Below are 16,250 nucleotides of genomic sequence, written 5' to 3'. Positions count from 1 at the left end.
ACTACTGAATAAAGCACCAACCTTCTATTTTTTTGAATAACTTGACATTGAGTATGGGAGTATTCTGTTTGGTGGAATAACAGCCTTTCTTGAGAGTAGTGGATGACATTATTAATATTTGCCTTGTAATGCAGAATTTCTACACTCCTGAAGTTTTTGTGGCAAAATCGATCCTTACTTCACTGTGCTCTCCCCCCCCCCCTTATCTTCAAGCTTCCCTCAGGAGGAGGATCAGTGAAAATGGACTTTTGCTTTCTTATAATGTGTAAAGTTTGAAATGATCATAAAGTGGCATTTAAGATGCTGTGCTTTTTCCTTCGATAATATTGCACTCAATAAAACAGGGCTTCGTTCACACACATTGCTATTATATAAAAAAGATGGAACTATAAAAATGAAGAAAACTGAAAGTAGCTCCCCACAAACTCAAAGCAAAATGATTAAATCAGAATGTGTTTTTAAGTATTTCTTTTTTAATGTAGTAAACAAGCCTTGGTGGTTGAGATGGCCCTCCTGTAAATATATTACTAATGTGTGGGGCCACTACCAACCTTGTGGGTGGGACATGATCATAGGAGAGCACTGTGTGAGCTTATACTGCCATGTAGCCTATTGACCCAATAGGGGGTGCATATATAAGAGAATAATCACAAGGTGTTAGTCTGCACACAGGGGAAAACCTGTAAAATGTGGACACTGGTTTGAAATGTCACAGTCCGCATCCTCTCTCTCCAGGTCACATCCCTCACTAGCTCTGCTTTGCATTCCAAATATTTTTGCCTGGCTGGAATATGTCATTTAACTGATAGTGAATACTGCTTGTCTGGAAGAAGGAGGGTGTGTAGAACCTAGCCTCCTGTACAAAGTTTTTAAAAAATCACACTTCTTGGGGTTTTCCACAACAAGCATGTGTTGCAGATTTAACATTTCTAATCTGTATTTGTCTTCCTGTTCTGCAAAAATAAGCTAATTTAAATGATTTCCATTTTGGGGGTCCAAAGTTTATAAACTGATTAAAGCTGAGCATTAGATTCTTATAATCATGAACTCTCAGTGACTGGTATCTCCAGGGACATGGAGGTTAGTAAGATCACAATTCATTCTGGCTTGGTGTGTACTTAATAATCAGTATTTATGTGGGTGTTTACACTGTGGGTTTCTATGGTGTAGGGTAAAAAAGTTGTGTTATGCTCCAGAAATTCCTCTCCTTTAGGAAATAGGAACTATACAGTATAAATAACTTTCACAACTGTTCAACGTGGTAGAATTTCCAAAGTGTCTCAGGTACATCACTAGCAAGCCTGATTATGAAGCGTAAAGCAAAGATTTCACACAGCTTCGAATTAATCATGTAGATATTTTCAGTAAGAAGAAAAGTAATGTTTCTAAACACATCACACCAGCTGAGCAAATCAGCAAAGGCCAGAAAGGCAAACCAAAAGGTTAGGTGATATTAACTAAGACCTCATCTCAATAGACCTTGTAGGATGCTTCTGTGATTTGAAAAATATTTATGGCCATATTCAGCAAGCAATATAATGCCACATGATTATAGTACAATTAATCCTACCATGAACAGCCTAATCTCAATTTTGCTTCAGGATTTGGTTATATCAACAGCTAGGTCAAAACGATGACATGGTACTAAGAAAGGGGTTTCTTTTGTTTTAAATGTTTAAATGTGTATAATTTACATTGAATCCCTATTCTAGCTTTTCCTACAGGTTTTCTACATGCTAGACTTGAACTATTCATGCACAACAGATCATATATATATATATATATATATATATATATATATATATACACACACACACATACAGCACACAATATCCCCTCTGTGAAGAAACTTGGAAAGGGCACTGAATCAACATGTTCACTATTTCAAAACTGTGTAGAGCAAGAAGGTTCTTATGCATGAATATTGAATTTACTGTGGATTTAGCAAAGTGACCTGATTTAAGTTGAAGTTCACCCACTTTGTTTGGAAAGCAAACATTCTTCTTGGTCCAGAGCACGGAATGTCAGTTATGACAGCTGTATAGAGGGCAAATTTGTTGAGACTGGATATATCTTTTTAATGTTTTGGAAAGAAACTTCCAAATATGAATACCCTGACAAAATGGGGAAATTAAATTCCGTTTGTTGTGACTACAGTGTTAAGTTACTTATCCTTGTATTTTTCCCTGTATTCATTTGAACATTGATGAGTGGAACTGGACATCTTTCCTTGAGGCTAGTCTTCATGTTGTTCACAATGGTATCACATTATTTTTGTGCATATCAGAAACCAGTTATCTGCCACCTTTCTCCCAACATTTCTGCCACCTTGTGCCCTGCACCATCTCCCAAATTGTTCCAGTGTGTTTGGCGAACCCCCAGAGCAGATTTAGTAGGCATGCAGGGGGCAAAAAGGGAGGTAACATTCAATTGCACAAGGAGAAAATTTGGACTGATGGAAAATTCACCATAGCGCAACGCTGAACGTAAGCAAATGTCATAACAGCACCCTCCCCAAAGAATCCTGGAAACTGTAGTTTACCCCGCAAAGATCTACAATTTTCAGCAGCCTCAAACTACACTTCCCAGGTGTGTTTTTTTATGTAGGTTTGTGCTTTAAATGCATGGTGCGTAAGCAGACAAAAGCTCACCTATTGCTTCTCTTTTCCTGCTTTTCTCACCAGGCTCTGTACGTAACACAAAAATACAACAAAGCACCCATTCTGATACAAAATTTAGCACAAGCCCAGGCTTCAATTTCCATTTTAAAGTCACTTCGAATCAGAGGTGTTTCAGAGTGGTAGTCATGTTAGCTTGTTATAACAAACACACAAAGCATCTTACAAGTTGTAACTTTCTTTCCACTTTGAGTCAGGTTTTTTACTTAAGAACTCACTTGATAGCCATAGGTGACGAGGAATTCCATGTAGGCGAGTATCCAGGCTGGTGGATGAAGGGTGCATTGGCCCATTCCTCCTCTGCCAGCCCATTTGGTTCCTGTGTTAGCCAGAGGAAGTAAAGTCCCCTCTTCCATGATTGGCATGGAAATACAACAGAGTTTGATGGAGAGAGGACCAAGTGATCCATTCTTCCTCTGCCAGTCCAACTGGTCAACTTTTTTTTTTAGTAATCTAAGAGCAGAAATCAGGGTGAAATTCAATTCTGTCTGCCCTTAAAGACAGACCTACCTAACTTGCATTTTTTGAAACAAGCAATCGAAAATGCAGGTCACCTTTCAAATTTGCACTTCTCCTAATTTTGCAATGCAGTTCTTCAGTTCCATCCAGCATGGAAATCAGGGTTGGTATTTTTCTGGAGGGAGGTGGTGGCAGGAAAGTAACATTTGTTGGCGTATTTACAAGTCTAGCATAAGCTTTCACAGACTTCCATCCTGCAGCAAGCCCATTAAGCCACAATAAAGTTTTCAAGACCTATAATGTGTATTATCAAGTGCAATGATATTTTTTGATAAATAAATGTAAAAATCCAGGGGGGGAAAAGACAGATAACATTTATTAAAACATGTTATACAAAAGACCAACAGACTCTTCTATAAGAAGAAAACAATGAAACAGTAATGTCACATAAAACCATGCTGTACATTATTAGGACAGCAATATTAAAAGAGATATCAAATTATCCATCCTTTGCAATATAGGTGTAACAACTCACAGAAGATCAACAGGATATGGAACTGTAATATTACAAGTGACAATGCTTTTGAGGGGGAATTTTTTTTAGAGGAACAAGAAAGGTTCACCTCACTCGCATATGAACAGTTACATTTATTTAAGAAATATAGTGGAGCCCAGAAGGGAAAGTTGAAGAAAAGCAGCAGTGGCTGATGCAGGAAGCAGCTTTCAAGCAAAGAAGTATGACAATGACCTTGCTTTAAAAAGAAATGTTAATATGCAAATCATTTTTCAGCTCTTTGCCTTCAGGGCTCCAGCTGCTAGTCCTAATGATTTTAACTATCCAAATTAAATAGAAATATTTGAATTAAAATGTGTATGCTTACAGAATGTATGAACATTCCACTACCAGATAAAAACAAATATTTTTTTTAAAATAGACTCTTATATTTAGAAATAGCATCTGCCCTAAAACATTCAACACATAAGATTTGCCACTTTGAAGGGGTGGGGAATGCCAGAAGCAGTCTTTACAGTAAATCTACACTCTTTTCAACTTGTGAAGCATGCTGTGTTAGCAAAGTGTTGACAAATCACCCGTTAAGCACTCAGGGTCTGTGGTTAATACCTCTTAAAATCCTTTAAGGATCAGGAAAAACAGAGTTCCCAAACCCAGCAGTTTTAGCTTCACAAATCAGCATGAATATAGTAAAGGTAAAGAGACCCCTGACAGTTAAGTTCAGTCGCAGAGGACTCTGGGGTTGCGGCGCTCGCTCATCTCGGCCGAGGGAGTCGACGTTTGTCCACAGACAGTTTTTCCAGGTCATGTGGCCAGCATGACTAAGCCGCTTCTGGCGAAACCAGAGCAGTGCAGGGAAACGCCGTTTACCTTCCAGCCGGAGTGGTACCTATTTATCTACTTGCACTGTGTGCTTTCGGACCACCAAAAGCTATAATGAAATAAAGTGATATACTATCCTAGTTGCCCTTTTCAAGACTCAACTCCCATCTGCACTATAAAGCAAAACCAGTATCATACCACTTTAAACAGTCCTGGCTTCCCCTAAAGAATTCTAGGTTAACAATCAATACCTCTTCCCATAGAATTCCAGGAAATGTAGTTTTATGAAGGGAATAAGGGGTCTTCTAATAACTCTCAGCACCTGCAATCAATTACAGTTTCCAGGATTCTTTGGAGGAAGCCATAACTGTTTAAAGTGGTATGATGCTGTTTTAAATCTATAGTGCAGATGGGGCTTTACTTCAAATGTATCCAAGGGCTTTTTCTCCCCATTTCCCATCCTTACCCTGGTGCGCTTCCATGTTGTCTGGCGCTGACTAGAGTTGTAGTCCAATACATTTTGAGAGCACCAGGTTGAGGAAGGTTGCTCTAAAAGTGAAGCATGTCCCTGATACCAAAGCATTCTATACAATTTCAAAGTCGTGTTTCATTTTTGAATGTAAGTCACATAATGCACCCCAAATATGACAAGGATGGTAGTAGCATAAAATTTTTACAGATTTGTTGGCAAGGCATCATTAGTTAGCACTTCCCTTATTAATAAAGGGAACTTAGCATAGCATGGTGGTAAATTATATTGCTCTTTCATCTCTCTTATGCACAAAATTATGGGCCCATGAACAGAACTGTTGGGAGGGGTACAAATTCCAAGCTTTGGGCCTAACCTTTCCCAGTAGCTACTTGTGGTGGAATTTCCCACACAACCCAATACAAAGGGCCAAAGAATAATGACCAGTCAACTATGTGTAAGCCAGTCAGTTTGGAACTGCCGCCATCAGGAACTTAACACCATCACACCCATTTTCTGAACTGGCCCAGGATTGCAGTCCAAGTTCCTGGAGAGAATATCCCCCCCCCCCATGTATTTAACACTGAAAGTGAAAATGGCAGTATTCACACATCATGGTGAACCATAATTAACCTATAGCTCCTGATTTACTCCTCCTCCATTAGCACAAGTCAAGAGCAAGAAACCACAATCTCTGGGATTAACGTTATGACTGAACAGCGGAACGTGATTTGTTTTGCTCCAAAACAAACCACAAAGTGAAACTAAGGTTTGTTGTTGGTTTACCAATCACAGTCTTGGTTGGAGCAAATCAAGACAGGTTGACATACCACTAAGCCAAGGGGAGAAGCGAAGCAGGTGCCATTGGGTTACCATGACATGAGAACTGGGACAGTGAAAGGTTCTTTTATATCTTACACTCCAGTAGGAAACCCCATACCATCTTACCTACATTTCAAAGCTCTGTAGTCATAGGTTATTAAAAAACTGTTCCTAAACTCAATTGACCTCTGTATGTCCTGTCCAGAGAAGGCATCAAGCTAATAGAGGGAGATAATCCAGCCAATAAGTCTATATGCACAAGTCCTTATGAAGCAAAAGGAGAACCATTTGCTTCCCATCTATGGTGCCTGTACAGAAGAACTCCCCAGTGGATTAAGCAAAACAGCTTTTGTGGCAGGCCTGAAGGAACTCTGGTTTGGAGTAGGGTTGTCAGACCTCTGCTCCAGTGACTCTTGTAGCTGATTAACATGCAACATTTAAACAGGTGAGGTTTCCCCACTCCCAGTTCTCCATTGCAGGAAAAGCTTTGCCTGCTTAAATGTGTCACATCAAGAAGCAGTTAAGAGCACAATAGCAGGGCAGGTAGAAAATGTTGGCAGTCAGAATGGGGCAGGTTGATCCTTCCTTCCATTTGCTATGGCTAGATTGGCAGCACAGAGGAAACGTTTGAGTGAGGTCACAGCGCAAGGAAAGCTGAGAAATGCTGTGGTGAGCCATAAGAGGTACAGGCCCTCTTTTCCCCAACAGAGCCCAAAGAACAGGAGCAGGGAATATTTGAGCTACAACTCCAATCAGCCAGCAACCATGGTCAGGGATGATGGGAACTGTAGTTCAGCAGCAACTGGGCAGTCCAAGTTTCCCCACACCTGCAAATAAAATGGCTTCAAGGAGATTCTAAGGCAATAAGGATTTTTTTAAAAAAAAGAAGACAAAACTAAAAGCAGACCCTTAGGATCAGTTCTTCTTACACAAACCCCAGACCCTGTGCTCATATAAACCAAAAGCTTCTTATCAATATAAAATTTCAAGATTGAAGACAAGGAAAAAATTGAACGGACAACATGAATAAGAAAACAAACCAGAGGGAATATATATATCTATCTTGGAAGTTCTAAAAAAAACATTTAGAAATGGTTTTTGTTTTGTTTTTAAATACAAAGTGCTTCTATACATTTAGCAGGTTACAGTGTTAGCAAGAAGATCCCTGTTGGGCTAACTTGTTTGGTAGGGTTCAAGTTAGTGACAGCCATTTCCACTCTGGTGTGCTGCTGAGCTCATCTAAGCAGGGAAAACAGCAGATTATTTCTTGTTGCATGTGCCAACAACAACAATATCATAAATGGATTGCCGATGACTGAGGGGGGGGGAAGATATATCAAAAATTGATCTTGTGTTGATTTAGAAAAGCTTTTAACATGTTTTTTTTTTGTAAGTAAAAGCCATTAAATAGTTCCACCAAAGGAGAAGTTGCAGCACTACAACCTTACCAAACAACCAAACCCATATTTGTGCCAGACACTCATATTCCAGGCCCAGCTTATCACATGGAAAGTTTGTTTAAACTCTGTAGTTAAGGGAAGAGGGTAATAACCCCAGAAATGTTTGCCTATGTGAATATGCACAAGGTCCACCAATCTCCCCACCTCTTTTTCTATTCAGGCTGAAGTTTGGGGGGGGCGGAATGACATGCCTTGGCACTAGCAAGCCTCCTTGGCACCGGCAGAGTATTCTGTTAAGGAAACACCTCATTTGCCAATCAACATTATGACAACCTCTGTCCACAGCAAATATGGGGGATTTCTGCACCCCAATTACTATCAAACAGCAGCACAAATGCTTTGACCGTTCCAAGTTTCTTCCATCTTGTGCATTCACCCTGTAGTTGGGGTGACAAAAGGAGTGAGAAGGAAGGAATATAACAGCAGTTCTAGTTTTAAAAATTTAAAACTACTTGTGGTTACAAAAAAAGGTATCCAGTGTTTAAAAATTCTTCCTTCACAGAGGATAAGAATCATGTTCAGAAATCCACAAGCTGCTTCCAGGTTTGGAGATGTCTGCACAGCACCGTTGGGGAGCATCCAGCAGTAGCCATTCTTTGATTCTTAATCATCAAGCAGCTTCCTTAGAGAGTGATGCAGAGTAAGTTCCTTTAGAGCTGTTTCCCCAGCCTCAGTCCCTCATGGCTCCCCACCTGAGTTAAGTGAGGAGATCAGTACCAAAAGTGTTCATTGCAAACCGTGACACAGAATTCAGTACATTGGATTTTGTTCTCTGAAGTCCTGGTACCTAACCAACACTTCCCAAAGCAAATACTCCAAAACAGAAAAAAATGTAAACTGGACAGATGTCTGCCTGGAATCTCAAGTGCCAGAAAAAGAGCATTTTAATCTCCAACTGGGGAGCAAGCATGATACTCACTATTGTGGCAGTCAAAAGTGCAGACTGGCTAGCTGTATGAGGCACAACAGGGAGAGGGGCTGAGGAGTTGGAGAGAGATGAGGTTATAGTTTAATCTGTCTCTATATAAAGTGTCCATCACAAAATAGCCAACTGCTTTACAAAAGAATTAAAAAATAAGCATGACGCAGAATCACTCTGCCAAGATAAACAGAGCCAGTCAATGGAACTCAAAGCTTGACTGATTAAAAAAGCAGCCGCTTGTTAAAGCTGTCGGCCCCTGAAAGTTGTCTAGCAACTTGTGTTAAAGTATCTATAATTGCCCCTTTGGTTCAAAAAAGGTAACTGCTCATATATCTATTTGGCTGAACAAAATCACAAGGACTTCTGAACATGGGACTACAGTCATCCATCCAAGGCGCTCAGGATGTGCAGCTATCTATATGCAGACTCACTGAGAGCAGAGAACACTAATGAGATGAGAGGGAACCCCTCTCCTCAAGTGCTACCAAAACACAAAGAATAATAAATAGCAATAATTATAATTACACTAAAGTACCACCACTCAAACTTGCCTCCTTACTTGTAGCCTGGGCAGAATTCCCTGCTTGCCTCCACAGGTGATCCCACTTGTGCTATAGGATTTTTTTTTTTAAAAAAAACCACAACCACCCAGAATCTCAGCAGCGTAGTACATGGCACACTCTGTGCAACATATACATTCTGTGTTACTCTATGATGCAGTTATGTAATCTGGTTCTCTCTGCCTTTTCCCTTCCCATACACTCTCCCCATCCCACTGCCTGGCACCTGTTTTCAATTCATCTCAGTAGTGTTCTGCTCCACCTTACAGGCTTGGTATGACTTTGTACAAGACGTTACATGCCGATGAAAACTGTCCCTCCACATGAACCTTTTCCCGCAAATGTTGCACTCATAAGGCTTGATGCCCGTGTGAATTTTCATGTGGCCAACAAGGTGGTGCTTCATTTTGAACTTCTTACCACACACGCCACAACCGTAAGGCCGCAGGCCAAGGTGCATGCCCATGTGGCGGTCCCTCTGGCTTTTGTGGGTAAAGCTTTTGCCACACTGGCAGGGGTAAAGTTTGTCAGCTGTGGAGAACCCAGACAGGGCATTTTCTTCCTTGATCCCCGAGGGAACGTCCATGCTATCTCCATAACCTGCAGCAACCCCAGCATCCTGTCTCTGAAGGCTGAGTGTCCCATCGGCCCTTTCCCCAGAAAACTCTTCCATGGAAGAGCCGTAGAAGTCCACTTGCTCATCGTAATTGCTTTCATTGGCTTGCTCACCAAACTCTGTCTCCATCTTTTTTTCATTGACACGAAGGTCTTCGGGGCCAGACGTCGGGACAGAGTGGCTCACCTGAATGGCATTCATGGATTCAGACACCTGCTGCTCATCGTAAGGGCCATGCACCTCCACCCCTTCGCAGTCCTGCACAAACCTCTCTGTCTTCACATGGATCCACCGCTTGTGAGACATGATGCTCGGTTTGCTGTAAAGGGGCCTGGCGTACTGATACTCAGCACTGTCGCTTGCTCCTTCCTCTCCATCCTGGCTTGTCATCCCTGTGCTCAGACGGTCATGTTCCGTTGAAGAATTGCTGGGGAGATACTCATGTTCTGTGAGCTGAGACAACAGTTCATCTTTTGAGCTTTCCTCTTCATTTTCACCATCCTGCACTTTGTGGAAATCTGCCTGCCCCACAGACCCTATCTCAAAGCTCTCCACCAGGCCATTGTAGTTACTGCTGCTGGGGGACTGGTGGTCACTGGCACGATTCAACTTTTGACAAAGAACGGAAGGGTTTCCTTCCAGCACCTCAGTGCATTTGTCTACCACGTGCCACATCTGAAGAAAACTTGCCGCTGTGAGGTAGCTGACAATCTCTGGCGCAGGCATCACCAGGCGCCCAGTGTAAGTTGACAGAAGGATGTTCTCAAACACTCTGGGGTTCATGACGTCAGGCAGAACAATCCGTCGACTGTTTTTCAAGAGCACTTGGTCGCAGAAGTAAGGGGAGCTGGCTGCCAAGACAGCTTTGTGGGCTCGGAACAAATGTCCCTGAACAACAATAGAAACATCACAGAGCTGCCCTTGCTGGCGTTGCTGGTTCAGCTTCTGCAAAACGGTGCTACAGAAGTCAGGGAACTCCACTCTGAAAGAATTTGTTCCAGGCTCCATTTCATCAGTGTGCTGCAAAAGATGAACATTGGTTTTCAAGACTATGAAAGTGGACCCAACTTTGCAAATAAATAAATCCCCCCAAATGTATTAGCACATGTGTGCACGCGCGCACGCGCGCGCGCACACGCACACACACACTTTTTTACAAGCCTTTCATGTCCATTTCTGCCATTCTGAAAACCTGAAAGAACCAACTTTCTCTATGAGTTTTCAAAATTTGGATCCAATTGCGACCTGCCACAGATGAATGGCTATTTGCAAGTTTGCAGCTATTTGCAAACTTGAAGCAGACTTTCTCCATCTCCACTTTTCAGTACAGTGGGACCTCTGGTTTACGAACGCTTCTGGTTACGCATGCTTTTGGTTACAAGCTCTGCTAAACCGGAAGTAGTAGTTGCTCCCGGTTGCAAACTTTGCCTCAGGATGCGAGCGGAAGTTGCGCAGTGGGAGGTGCCATTAGCCGCCTCAGGATAAGAATGGTTTCAACTTAAGAACGGACCTCCGGAACAAATTAAGTTCATAACCAGAAGTACCACTGTACTGCAAGCTTTTGTACACATAAAATATTTTCATTCCAACTGTCTTTTAGCAGTCAAACATTAGGAGAGGGCAGATCCACTTAAATATTATTAGCTCTGAGTACTTTGGGATGGGGCAGGCTAGAAACCCAAATAAATGCATAAATATGCATCAAAGATTCTCACAAGAATGCACCCATGAAAGGACTATAAAATGGAAGCTTTAGTGGTAGCAATAGTAACACAAATGCTCAGAAGGGTCTAGGGCAGACTTTGCCAACCTGCTGCCCCTCCAGATGTTTTGAACTGCAATCTGCTTCCAATAGCTAGGCATAGCCAAAGGTCAGAGGTGATAGAAGTTGTAGTCCAAAATATCTTGAGGGCACTGGGCTTTGAAAGGCTGATCTCAGGTGACAGCTTGGAGTTAGGGCATGGGGAGAAAAGCCACTATTTCTAAATGTCTACATCACATTTTATTGGCACTCCAAGGGGAAGTAGGGAGCTGGGGTTTTCTCAGCCCTGATCTGCATCTCTCTCAAATTACAGGTGCTGTACAATCTGGTACTAGAAACATTCTAAGTATATATAGCAGAAAAAAGCAGGTATCAATTCTTGTTTCCATCCATATTAAACCCTCCAACCTTTACTTTAAGAAAGTCAGTATTATGCATGGGATCTGCACAGAATACAAGTAGCTGAGGCTAATTAAGATAAGGATTAAAGGTTGTTTTAACATCTTAGAACAAGTAAAGATCTTCTCTGATTTTGAGAATCTAAGATCTAAGCCCTGCAGTGGCCCTGTGCTGTCAGAGTGGCACACAGGACAAGAGTAGTACAGGGGTACTCAGTGTATTGCCTTTCAAATGTTACATACTACTGTGCCCATCTTTCCTTTCAATAGGCCTTGCTGCCTGTCACTGTTGGGTGCTATAGCCCAGAAAAAATGGAGAGGCACCCCGCTCACTATTGTTGGATTAGGGTAAAGCCTGCTAGTCAACTGACTGGTCAATTATTGTTACATTTCCAAGAATGACACTATAAACAGCTTATCTTATTTGTTCTTGTTAGCAAGAGAAGGAGTGAGGGACACCTTTGTCCCCTAGCCCTGTAGCTGTCTGAAGCAAAGAGCAGTTGGAGCAGCTTCTCCCATTTGACACCTGATGTCACTGCAAGTGTCTCCAGACACAGTTGACAAAGCAGGTTTGTTTGCTGTTGCTCTAGAGCAGTGTTTCCCAACCTTGTGCCTCCAGCTGTTTTTGGACTACAATTCCCATCATCCCTTGCCACTGGTCTTGCTAGTCAGGGATGATGGGAGTTGTAGTTCAAAAACAGCTGGAGGCACAAGGTTGGGAAACACTGCTCTAGAGGATAGGGACTCAACAGGTTCAAATAACAAGGAAGGGGACTTTGACTAAATGTTAGTAAAAATGTCCTGACTTTATAAGCTACTTGGCAATCTAACAGACTGCCTGGGATCTGCCTCCATCTTCTAACGGACTGCATGGTAGCCTTTTTTTTAATTAGTGATGTGTAATGGGATTTTCCACATGAGAAGGAGGGTTGCACTGGATGACCTCTGAGGTCCCTTCCAGCTCTGTTTCTATGAGAACATAAATATGTTGCTCATGTTTTATAAGCCTAGTAGTTTTTGTAAATCAGTGTTGAGTAACAAATGGGCATTGCAACAAAATGTTTAAGAGTATCTTCTGCCCCTTCCCATGAGTGTTCCTGTTCAGGTTTCCAGCCAGCCAGCACTTCCTCCAGGATTTTCTAAACAGAAAAGGCAGGTGCTGGTGGCATGAAGCTGCAAGACAATTACTTGTCATGACACCTAAAGTTCACATCTTAGGAGTAAGTACTAAAAAAAGGAAAACAACAACAACAATGGTTTATCAGTTTAGCACCTTTTTGATTTTGGGTGCATAAGTTTTAAATTGAGGTCTATCAAGCTCAAGAGAAATCTGCCAAGTGTTAAATCAGAAACAAATACAAAAACTTGCAAGGAAAAAAGAATCCAAGCCAATGAGTTCTGAAATAGATTTGTCCCACTGAAGCAATAAATTATATAAAAGGAAACAGGGCTTAGGTTCAGGACCTGTGCTGAGAAGCCTTTGGAAGCTGGGTTTGGCTTCAGCTCCCTGTCCCTGCTTTATCTGTCAATATCACATTGGCTTATATCGCAAAATGGAACCTTATTATGAAGTTAAACTAACAATCCCTTAATAAATACAAGATAAAATAGTATACAGATATAGTATAAATAAAAAAGAGAAACTACAAAACTCTCCTTTTTTATTTATTTTATAACATTGTTGGTGCTTGATAATAATAATAATAATTACATTATTATTAATTATTATTTATAGTCCACCCATCTGGCTGGGTTCCCCCAGCCACTCTGGGCGGCTCCCAACAGAGTATTAAACAGAATAAAACTTCAAACATTAAAAACTTTCCTAACATTATCCAACATAATTCGAAGACAGCACGAACAGGTAACCCAGGTATAAATAGTAAAACCACTAGTAATCAGAAGTAATCAGGCTTCATTCCTCTATTTCTTTTCCATGTGGTCTATTTTTAAAATTACTCACTGCTATAAGCATCAGGCACACAACAGAAGGCATCGTTTATGGTGATGCTACACCTAGGTCTCAGATTGCAGACATGTATGAGAAACAGGGGATTTAAGGAACAGAGGTCGAGCAAGTAATGACTACTCTAATGTCACAGGCAGACAAACTCTAAGCAGCTCTGAATGCATTAAGAGCATCTCTGAGGTAGAAAGGAACTTGGCTCTGTTGAGAAAACACCTGTTGCCATAGCAACAGCAACTTGCTAAATCATGAGAAAGTGCTTATGGCTTTTCTAAAGCAAAAATAAATAAAAATAAATAAATTAAATAAAAGTGCCAAGAGAAAAGGCAGCACAGTAAAACAAGATAAATAACTCAAATTCTAGAGTTTTGCTTTGGTAAAATTAAAAGACAACTAACAGCAGAACTCTTCCCACTGTCACAAGACATGCTGTTGGTCACTACATTAAATGGCTTTAAAAAGGGATTAGCCGAAAGCATGGGAAAGCAGAGGTCTATCAATCCCTCTAAGCCAGGATGACTATTTAGCAACTCCGTATTCAAAGCCAGTATGTCTCTAAAGAACAGAGGCTGGGGTAGAGCTGTTGATCTTATGCTCTGGTTAAGGGCTTCCAGAAGTATCTGGTTGGCCACTGCAGGAAGCAAGATGGTGGATTACAGCCAATGCTTTTCAGCTTCGGGTCCCCATATGTTGGACAACAACTCCCATCATCCTACAATTCCCATTGGCTAAAATAGCTGGGGATGATGGGAGTTGTAGTCCAACCTCGTCTGGGGACCCAGGGTTGAAGAACAGTGAATTAGCTTGACCTTTTGGGATCTGGCAGGGCTTTTCTTATGGGAGAGATCTGTGATTTTTTTTAAAGAACTAGTAAAATGATACTTTCAGCCAAAAAAGAGGAGTTTTACTGGAAACATTTCATTGGACTTTTTGAAAGAATTGCAGGCCACATAACAATGCTAGAGACTAGTTGAGAAATCTGGGCAAACAAATTGAAACTGTATGATTTCTTGAAAAGTAAAAGGGATGCATTCCAGGAAGACTTGATGTGTATGTAAGAATAAGGAAGGCAAGGGGATCAAAAACTAGCAATCCAAACAAACACAGCACTTGCATCCCAAACGTACACATCAAATGGGACCATGGATCCACATGAGCTTTGCTCTCCTCCTCCTCCTCAGGGAAGGGAAATGTAGTTCTCATCACCTCCCCAATTAATATAAAGCAGCCTTTGCCAAACTTGTTTCCTCCAGATGTTTTCAACTACAACTTCCCATCTGCTGCTGACACAAAGCAGCAGAGTGAGTAAGAGACTGAGCTGTAAACTTGAAGCTTTCCAGTTCAAATCTTACCAAAAGCCATGCAGCTATAAATATTTCACTGTTCTCCCAAGTTCAGTCAAACCCCTGTTTGCAATATGGAGATAATACTGACCTACCTTAGAGGGTCATTAAGGTCCACCTTTTAACTGAGATATCTCATGCATACATGATTACTCAGAATAACTTAGCTGGGACTTCTAAGAAAGTTGGTTTGCAGCCACAGCATTACTAATACTCAACACTTTCTGGGGAGCAGCTTAATATGAAATAGAAGCCTCAGAGGATTGGATAAGGGGTTCATCTAGTCCAGCTTCTGCTTCCAGAGTAAGCAAAAAGAAAAGAGAGGGAGGGAGGGAGAAGAGGCATTAGTTCTCAAGGAGAAAACTTCAAAAGTGCACAGGAATCAGATTTTACAAGGACTCACTGTGTTTTTAGATACAACAAAACCAGTTGCTTCAGAGGAATTGCTTAAGCAGCGTTGCATACCACATGATAAAAAGTTCATTGCTACATGATAAAGGTTAATTTATCAGATAGCATGCAATACTGTTTAAGCAGCTCCTCTGCAGAAGCTAGTTTTGCTGTCTCAAGGATGAGTCTCTTGATTCAAAGTGCATGAGCACTAAAAATAATTATTACACACCTCTTGCAAATGAAGGAAATGAAGGAGGACATGATGGTGAACACTCTTCCCTGTTGGTTTTCCCCACCTCCTAAATGCGTAACATGATACAAGTCAAATTCTTAGTCTTCTGTGTAAGCTAAAGTATTGTCTATTCTGATGTGGCAGCAGCTGTCCAAGGTTCTCAGGCAGGCAGGAGGTTCTTACCACCACCGTACCTAGGCAAAACAAATATTGAACCTGAGCTCTACCACATGCACAGGCACATGTTCTGCTGCTGAACTGTGGCATTCGAGATAGACTGCTTCTGGGCAGGGAGCATCCATTAAACTCTGGGGGCTAATAGATACACCCCTTTCTCGTTAGCCAGACTAAACACACGCACGCACCACAGAAATGATAATACTAACAAAAATGACATCAAGGAGAAAACTCTGCACCACTGCTTCGCACCCCACCTGAGCAACATTGCTTTCCGGAGGTAGACTACCTCTGAACAAGAGGGCTCCATTAAAAAAAAAAGATGCTCATGACATCTCTCCCCCCCCCCACTCCCTCCCAAAATTAGTGTTATTTCCACAGCATCGTTACCTACGCTTCTCAGGAATCCTCACCTCCACAAAATAAATAAACACTGGCCTGATGGACAGGAGAACCCCTCACCTGACCAGGGGGGAAGGAGCCTCGGAGTGGGGCGTCGGGCGCTCCTCTTTCACATGGTGGACGAGATATCCGCGCTTCTCCTTCTCTTGCTGCTCTCGCAGCTCCGCATCCTCTCCTCCAGCAGCAAGCAAACCAGACCCGGAAGCGTGAGTGCCTGCTTTCTTTCTCTTCCTCTATCGCACATCCTCTTCCAGG

At 41.7% G+C, this 16,250-nt stretch overlaps 1 protein-coding gene across 3 annotated transcripts; it reads right to left on the bottom strand.

The window, feature by feature from the left end:
• Positions 1 to 3,495: 3,495 nt before the first annotated feature.
• On the bottom strand, positions 3,496 to 16,189 carry ZBTB43 (zinc finger and BTB domain containing 43). 3 transcript variants are annotated; one of them, XM_081847679.1, is made up of 3 exons: positions 16,056 to 16,187; positions 14,887 to 15,083; positions 3,496 to 10,342 (listed from the first exon to the last, which is right to left on the bottom strand). In XM_081847679.1, the coding sequence occupies exon 3, from the start codon at positions 10,328 to 10,330 to the stop codon at positions 8,939 to 8,941; it is 1,392 nt and encodes a 463-aa protein (XP_081703805.1). In that variant the 5' UTR covers positions 10,331 to 10,342; positions 14,887 to 15,083; positions 16,056 to 16,187; the 3' UTR covers positions 3,496 to 8,938. The 3 variants fall into 3 exon arrangements, with proteins under 3 accessions (XP_081703805.1, XP_081703804.1, XP_081703806.1); XM_081847678.1 differs by lacking the exon at positions 14,887 to 15,083 and having other exon boundaries at positions 16,056 to 16,189; XM_081847680.1 differs by lacking the exons at positions 14,887 to 15,083; positions 16,056 to 16,187 and adding an exon at positions 15,414 to 15,878.
• Positions 16,190 to 16,250: the final 61 nt, after the last annotated feature.

This window comes from Podarcis erhardii (assembly GCF_964252035.2).
Source record: "Podarcis erhardii genome assembly, chromosome: Z".
NCBI lineage: Eukaryota > Metazoa > Chordata > Lepidosauria > Squamata > Lacertidae > Podarcis > Podarcis erhardii.
Note: the sequence above shows the minus strand (reverse complement) of the source record. Positions and strands in the feature narration are given on the sequence as shown.